The sequence below is a fragment of the Lithobates pipiens genome, unplaced genomic scaffold (genome assembly GCF_037356315.1).
Source record: "Lithobates pipiens isolate NorthernLeopardFrog02 unplaced genomic scaffold, aLitPip1_a1.2 Scaffold_35, whole genome shotgun sequence".
Taxonomy (NCBI): Eukaryota; Metazoa; Chordata; class Amphibia; order Anura; family Ranidae; genus Lithobates; species Lithobates pipiens.
The window spans coordinates 11,373,158-11,381,821 of NW_027507811.1; the positions used below are offsets into that span (position 1 = coordinate 11,373,158).

At 45.2% G+C, this 8,664-nt stretch overlaps 1 protein-coding gene across 1 annotated transcript; it reads right to left on the minus strand.

The window, feature by feature from the left end:
• Window positions 1–1,095: 1,095 nt before the first annotated feature.
• Window positions 1,096–8,260, minus strand: LOC143955641 (uncharacterized). The gene is given in 5 exon segments (XM_077465744.1): window positions 1,096–5,482; window positions 5,485–6,287; window positions 7,248–7,392; window positions 7,516–7,722; window positions 8,096–8,260. Coding segments are annotated over 5 exon segments (2,082 nt in total). The 5' UTR covers window positions 8,201–8,260; the 3' UTR covers window positions 1,096–4,660.
• Between the last annotated feature and the right edge of the window lie 404 nt (window positions 8,261–8,664).

Genomic DNA, 8,664 nt, shown 5'->3' on the forward strand with positions numbered 1-8,664 from the left:
GTTAGTGTAGTATATATAATACAGTGGACGATATATAGTGCAGTCAGTGTAGTATAATACATTGGAGGATATATAGTGCAGTCAGTGTAGTATATACAATACAATGGAGAGTATATAGTGCAGTTCAGAGTATATAATACAATGTATTAAAGTGGTTAAGGGGAACCCTATGACAGAATAAAAAAAAAAACAGCATGGGGTTCCCCCCAAAATCCATAGCAGGCCCTTTGGGTCTGGTATAGATTTTAAGTTGAACGTCACTCCAAAATGTAAGAAAAAAACAAAACCCGGCATGCAGTTCCTTCCCCCAAAATCCATTCCAGGTCCTCTGCTGTCTGGCATAGATTTTAAGGGGAACTCCACACCAAAAAAAAAAAAAAATGGCGTGGGGTCCCCCCAAAATCCATGCCAGACCCTTATCTCAACATGCAGCCTGGCAGGCCAGGAAAGGGAGGGTACAATCGATCGAGCGCCCCCCCCCCCCCTTCTGAGCAATACCAGGCCCCACCCCAAAGCCCAGGGGGTTCCTTTTGAAATCCACACCAGACCCGAAGGGCCTGGTATAGACTGGGGGGGGGGGACCCTATGCAATTTTTTCATTTATTTTCCATCTATATTGCCAGGAGCCGGCAATACATTACAGCCACGAGCAAGTTTAAATTACATTTTTTCCTTTAGAAATGTCATTATTGCTGCGGCATGTTCTATACTCAGTACAGATGTGCCACTTTACAGGCAGACTAAAGGGGACCCCCAGGCACAATATTTAAAAGGAATATTTATTTTTTATTGTTTCCCTTTAACCATCATTAAAATCACTGCTCCCGAAAAATAATTTTTGCAATGGGCGGGACCCAGGTCCCCAAACACTTTTTATGGCAATAACTTGCATATAAGCTTTTAAAATTAGCACTTTTGATTCCCCATTCAAATATATACTTATTATTAATGTGTCAAGTTCCTGTCTGAGTTTATGAATCGTGTTAAGTTTTGAAGTGGGCAGAGGTTTCTTAAGGATCACTTCTGCTCGGATTGTCTTACAATCCCAATTAGTTCTGGGTATCCTTCAGAAAAGAAGGTAGCCGGCATCTCCAGTAATCCAAACGAAAAGTCTTTATTGCTACATACAGGAACAGTGTAAGAATAGTACAAAACCAACGCGTTTCGGCACAAAAGGCCTCATCATAGCATAATTCTGGGTATCCTTTTATGGCATGCTATGTTTTTTATTTATTTTTATTTTTTTATAATTTTTATTGCAATTTCCAGTTCAAAGTACAAAACAGAGCCTCCTGGGCATACCCCGGCTCAGCACACAACAAAAACATAACCAAAAGAAAACAATGAAAACTAAGACGACAACAAAAATTGGTAAGCTCTGATCCGCCGTACCCACTGGATTATAGGATTTACACCATACAACCTCCAGCAAAAGGTGTTAAGTGATGAAAAACACTGTCTTCCAGCACCTAGGAGCCCAGATAATTAACCCCTGATGGGGCCTATAGACGTGGTTCTGCTAACCAAATGAGGGATCAATTGTGTAGTGTGATACTCGCTAGTCGTCTGGAGATTCCACTCAGATATTCCACATTTTATGGAACTTTCTAGTGCAGCCTTTCTCAACCTTTTCAACACAGAGAAACCCTTGAAATAACTTTCTGGTCTCAGGGTACCTCTGCTAGAAATGACTAGGGGTGCAACGGATCAAAAAACTCACGGATTGGATCGTTCCTCGGATCAGACTCATGGATCGGATCATTTTTTGGATCAGCAAATAATAATTGAATTTGCAAAAACCTGCGAAAATGCCACCACCATATAGTCCCCACTGTAATATACTTCTCCCTCACTGTAATATCCACGTCATCTCCCCTAATGTAATATTGGCTGAGCATGGATGGGTATCGGCAAGTATTGGCAGGGTAAGTATTGGCAGGGTATTGGCAGAGTGTTGGCAGGGTATTGCAGAGTATTGGCAGGATAAGTATTGCAGAATAAATGAAATATTTGTATAGCGCACAACGCAAACTAAATCGCCTCAAGGCAGAGTATTGGCAGGGTAAGTATTGGCAGGGTAAGTATTGGCAGAGTAAGTATTGGCAGGGTATTGGCAGGGTAAGTAACGCAGAGTATCGGCAGGGTAAGTATCGCAGCGTATTGGCAGGGTAGGTATCGCAGAGTATTGGCAGGGTAGGTATCGCAGAGTAGGTATCGCAGAGTATTGGCAGGGTAGGTATTGCAGAGTATTGGCAGGGTAGGTATCACAGAGTATTGGCAGGGTAGGTATTGCAGAGTATTAGCAGGGTATTGCTGGGATGGCTGTGGCTGCCATCCGATTTCTCCCCTCCATTGTACAGATCAGTACAGAGGGGAGAGAGGAACCGGCGTCATCATGATGCCGGTTTGTTTACAGGTGATCGCTCCGTCATTTGACGGAGCGATCACCTTGTAAACGCAGATGGGTGTACCAAGATGGTCGCCGCTCCAGAACTAGGCTGAAGCCGCTGCACCCCTAGAAATGACTATATCTACAACTCATGATACATTAGTATGATAATCAGGGGGAAGAATGTTCCTCACGCTTGAGGCCATTGGAAAGAATTAACACCTTACAGAGAGCTAAAAAGATCAATGGTATAAGTGGGAACTTATCTGAGAGGCAGAAATTGCTCCTTGCTCAAGGAACCCCTAGTAACCTCTTGAGGAACCCCAGGGTTCCACGGGACCCTGGTTGAGAAACACTGTTCTAGCGCAACCCCTAGATAGATAAGTGGTCTTGAATAATGGTAGGGCTGCGTTAACTAATCGCTTCCAAAAATGAATGGATGGTACAGCAGGGGATATCTACCCAAGCACGATGGCCTTATGTGCATAGTAAAGAAGTAGTCCCAAAAGGGTTCTTACCACCCGGAAGTGAGCCAACTGGTCTACAAGACCCAACAGACAACCCTCTACAGTGGGATCTGAATGGTGGTAACTGTCAAAATCAAGGTGGTGACCTCAATCCAGAAAGTTTTGATCCGTGGACATGTCCAGAAAATATGGATGAAATCTGCTGAGGGTGCTGCACACCTCCAACAGGAATCTGGGGCAGCTGGGAAGATTCTGTGTAATGCTAGGTATTCTTAATGGATTTGGCCATAGTTGTACACTTAAAGCGGAGGTCCACCCTAAAATGGACCTCCGCTCATCGGAATCCCCCCCCCCTCCGGCGCCACAATTGGCACCTTTCAGGGGGGAGGGGGGTGCAGTTACCTGGATAATCCAGGTAACTGCACCCACTTCCGGGATAGCTGTCTGCGGAAAGGGGCGTAGATTACGCCCCTTTCCGCAACTGCCCGCCCCTTTGCGCAAGTGCCCCGCTGCCTGCTGGGAAACACACAGTTCCCAGAGGCAGCGGGGACCGTCCGGATTGCGCCGCGCGGCTCGCGCATGCGCAATAGGGAACCGGGAAATGAAGCCGAAAGGCTCCATTTCCTGATTCCCATACCCAAGATGGCGGCGGCAGGACCCGACAGACGACCTAGCGATCGGCTTCGGGTGCCGACATCGCGGGCGCGCTGGACAGGTAAGTGTCACTATTTTAAAAGTCAGCAGCTGCAGTATTTGTAGCTGCTGGCTTTTAAAAAAAAAAAAAAACGCGGAGTCCCGGTGGACTCCCGCTTTAAAAAGAGCCATTAAAAGGCATCAAAACCAGGCTTATGCCCATGCAGAGCTGGAAAAAAACAGCTAATTGAGTCCTGGCAGGATGTCAGTTTCTGCTGTCAAGGCCAGAAATCTGCTTCATGATTGGACACAATATGGATCCTTCCGCATCTCATTCCTGGTTACGGAAATATATGATATTACCAGTCCGGTAGCAGAGTATCGGCAATCACGAGGATTCGATATTTTACAGGCCTGGCCAATGGTGGAAACTGCCAAAACACCAAATTACGGTGTTCAGGGAAACCTTCCCCAACCTACCTACAATGGTGGAATCATTTGTCACAAAGACTAACAGTAACCCTTCTCGAACCTTCTGGTGAAGAATAAGTGCGCTTTCAGACATTAATCTGGCGCCCAACGTGGGGCCAGATTAATTTGGCCAGGGGGACAGAAACAAAGGTACCGAGCGGTTCTGGTTCGGTCCAAAACAATCGCCACAGGGAGAGCTTTGCAAAATGATGCCGGGTGGTTTCGATGGACCACCCCCATCATGTTTCTTAGGCTCTGCTATCCCACCTGCAGGCCCATCACCGGCATCGTGGGTGCCGATGGGTAGAGGGGAGGGAAGCCAAATGTTTCTTAGGCTCCTATATCTCACCTGCAAGCACAACACCAGCTTGGTGGAGGCCACCAGGTAGAGGGGAAGGAGACCAGTGAACCTCTGTTCTCTGATCACCCCTAGATAGAACAAACCCAGAAGCAATGTGTATTATGTCACTTCCAGGGTTAGCACCATCATTTCTTACCAATGTGGTTGGAGAATCTGCATATAGAGCACAACAATTTGCTTTGCATCAGCTTCAGAGGAGGACAGGAGATACAGGGGGGGTCTAAAAGATCTCTCCTGATGTCTCATAAAAGAGAATCTGTCAAGGCACTAATACATCTCGAGGGTTGTGTGGGACCCCTGATATACAGGAAGACAGGACTTCAGTGAGGAACAATTCCCTCACTCGGGACAGGAAGGTGGCTTCTCCCTCGTGTGCAGTCTCTGATGACTGGAAAGATTGGACTTATCTGAAAAACATTTTCCGCACTCAGGACAGGAATACGGCTTCTCCCCCGTGTGCACTCTCTGATGTTTGTAAAGATGTGAATTCCTTGAAAAACATTTCCCACACTCAGCGCAGGAATAGGGCTTCTCCCCCGTATGCAATTTCTGATGTGAGTTAAGGTGTGACTTCACTGAAAAACATTTCCCGCACTCAGGACAGGAATACGGCTTCTCCCCTGTATGCGATCTCTGATGTACGATAAGATGTGACTTAGCTGAAAAATGTTTCCCACACTCAGGACAGGAATACGGCTCCTCATCCGCGTGAGACCTCTGATGTGCGTAAAGATGTGAATTCGTAGCAAAACATTTCCCACACTCAGGACAAGAATGCGGCTTTTCACCCGTGTGAGATCTCCGATGTGTGTCAAGATGTGACTTCCTCGAGAAACACTTCCCGCACTGAGGACAAGAATGCGGCTTCTCACCCGTGTGAGATCTCTGATGTATGTCAAGATGTGACTTCCTTGAGAAACACTTCCCGCACTCAGGACAGGAATGCGGCTTCTCACCCGTGTGCAACCTCTGATGTCTGCCAAGATGAGACTTATCTGAAAAACATTTTCCGCACTCAGGACAGGAATACGGCTTCTCACCCGTGTGTGACCTCTGATGGCAGGAAAGACTGGAACTACTTGAAAAACATTTCCCGCACTCAGAACAGGAATATGGCTTTGCACCCGTGTGCGACATCTGATGTGTGTCAAGATGCGACTTAACTGAAAAATATGTGACTTCCTTGAATAACATTTTTCACACTCAGGACAGGAATACGGCTTCTCCCCCGTGTGTGATCTCTGATGTTTGTAAAGACTGGACTTATCTGAAAAACATTTCTCGCACTCAGAACAGGGAAACGGCTTCTCACCCGTGTGCGACATCTGATGACTATAAAGACTGGACTTAGCTGAAAAGCATTTCCCGCACTCAGCACAGGAATGCGGCTTCTCCCCTGTGTGCAGTCTCCGATGTTTGCGACGAGTGGACTTGTCTAAAAAACATTTCCCGCACTCAAGACAGGAATACGGTCTTTCCCCCGTGTGAGATCTCAGATGTGTGACAAGATCTGATTTTTTTACAAAACATTTCCCACACTCAGAACAGGAATGTGGCTTCTCACCTGTATGAGATTTTTTGTGAACATTAAGACTAGACTTAGAATTGAAACAATTCCTACACTCAGTACAGGAAAACCTCTTATCTGTTGGAAGGACGGCACCGTCCCGCACAGTCTGAGGTTCCTCGGGATAAGAGGAATACGATGGTCCGGCACCGTCCCGCACAGTCTGAGGTTCCTCGGGATAAGAGGAATACGATGGTCCGGCACCGTCCCGCACAGTCTGAGGTTCCTCGGGATAAGAGGAATACGATGGTCCATCTACACTGTGGGGTGCCGGATGGACATTTGAGGTAGTCGGGTTTTCTCCTGGACTATACTGTGTGATGTCCTCATCTTCTACTTTACAGTCTGGAGACAAAGTGAAACAATCCTCTGAGGTTTTCCTCATCTCCCGTCCATCTACTAAAATAGAAATACAAAGATTATTACTAGACATGAGCTGATTGGTTCCCCTAAACCAGGACTCCGCCCACATCAGGCAGCTTTGTCTCTGAGGATCTTACAATTCCCCCCTCAAGGTAACTAGTAAATGGGTCCTCTGATCTCCTACCAGATCATTTCTTTATTCATGGACCTTAGTCAGAGAGTGAGGAAACAACGAGAACTGTCTTCTATAGGAGTGACAGTGATGAGGGGATTAAAAAGAGAATACATATTATGTGTATATATAGCAGTGGGGGGAGGGGAGAGGAGAAGTCAGGACTATGTAATGTACAACATATTGTATAAGATACAACAGATAGGAATATATAGTATCAGAATTATGTATGTACAACATAGAGTATATAGTGCAGGGGTCAGGAGTATGTAATGCACAATATAAATTATATAGTGAAGGGTCAGGATTCATAATATTGATATTCAGTATTCACTGGAAACTTAAAATGTTTACATGAGACAAGTTGCAGAGGTCCCACACCGCTCCTCCTATCTCCTGAGACTGCACTCAGTGACTTGGGTTTGAGACTATACAGACATATCCCTCCACCTGGCACAGTCAGGAAAGAAAACAGAGCAAGTAACCCTGGGAAAATGGCAAAGATAGAGATCCTGCTATACCCTGGCATGGGGCAGAAGACCCAAGACACATACCACTGGTGCCTAGGTTGAGCAATGTCTATAGTGAGAGTCAACATTTTGCTGATCCCCAGAATCTCCATAAATCCAGTCTAGATACATAAATTGTGTCGGCAGCACAGAGAAGGAAGATTATCGGAGAGAAATCCAGGAATACAGGACGGGGAACACAGCTCAGGAAAGTGACCAGGGGATTACAGGCTGATATCACCCAGCCCCCGCCCTACTCTGGACCAATCAGTGAGCAGTATGGGTGGAGGAATGGATTTAGTGTTAATGACCCACCTGTGCTGATCTCTGTAGGAGTGTCCTCCTCTATAAATGTCCCCGTTATTCCATCCTCCTCCATAGACTGCTGATCATCCCTCACATACCTCTCTTCTTCTTCTTCTGATTTCACCTCAAATTCTATATCTATTGGATCTCCACTCTAAACCAAGAAAATGAGAGAGAATATCATCTGTAAAATAAGAGCTTTAATATTGTGACATCACATAAAAAATCCACACATTGTCTCTGTAAGTGAATGTTCTAGATTCTCCGTCCCACCAACCTTGTAACAGTGGGGGATGGTGTGATCTTCCTGTGTGGAATCCCGGGAATACAGAGGACGGGGACATCTCTCTGGTGGGTTCCTGGTATTTGGTGGCTCCATCATATCCTTGTGTCCTTCTGAAAACTCCTCCATAACCCCATACTCCTCATCCTCCTCTTTTATCTCTTCTTTAACCTCAACTTTAGAATCTCTCAGGTTTCCACTCTGAATATATAATAAAAATGACATCAATGGTAACAATGCAGATAATGTACAGATCCTAATGATACTATCAGTGATTGTTCCTCATCTACCTGATGATGGTGGGGGATGGTGTGATCTTCCTGTGTGGAATCCCGGGAATACAGAGGACGGGGACATCTCTCTGGTGGGTTTATGTTATTAGGTGGCTCCATCATATCCTTGTGTCCTGAAAGCTCCTTCATTACACCATATTCCTTGTCCTCTTGCTTGTACTCTTCTTTAATAACACTATTATAATCCTCAAGGTTTCCACTCTGAATATATAATAAAACATTTATTGTAACAAACATGATTGTGTATAAATCATAACTACTCATAATTGTTCCTCATCTACCTGATGATGGTGGGGGATGGTGAGACCTTCCTGTGTGGAATCCCGGGAATACAGAGGACGGGGACATCTCTCTGGTGGGTTTCTGTTACTTGATTTCTCCCTCATGATGTCCTTCAGAAAGCTGCTTCATCACACCATACTCCTCATCCTCCTCTTTAACAACAATATTATCATCCCCGATGTTTCCACTCTAAATATATAATAAAACATTTGTTGTAACAAACATGTTTATGTATAAATCCTATCGGTGATTGTTACCCATCTACCTGATCATGGTGGGGGATGGTGTGAATGAATATCTGAGACTTGGATCAATATGGAAAAATTTGTTTTCAGGACATTCTTTCTACAAATGACATTTTCCCTCTTTCTTCCTATTTGAATCTTTGAAAATAAGTACATACATATTCTAATCCCTCCTTAAAAAAAAAAGAACCAATCCCCCGCCACGAATAAAAGTCATATAGTCCATTAGTATAGATCAGGGATCTCCAAACTACGGCCCTCCAGCTGTTGCGGAAATCCACATCCCACGAGACATTGTAAAACTCTGACATTCACAGACATGA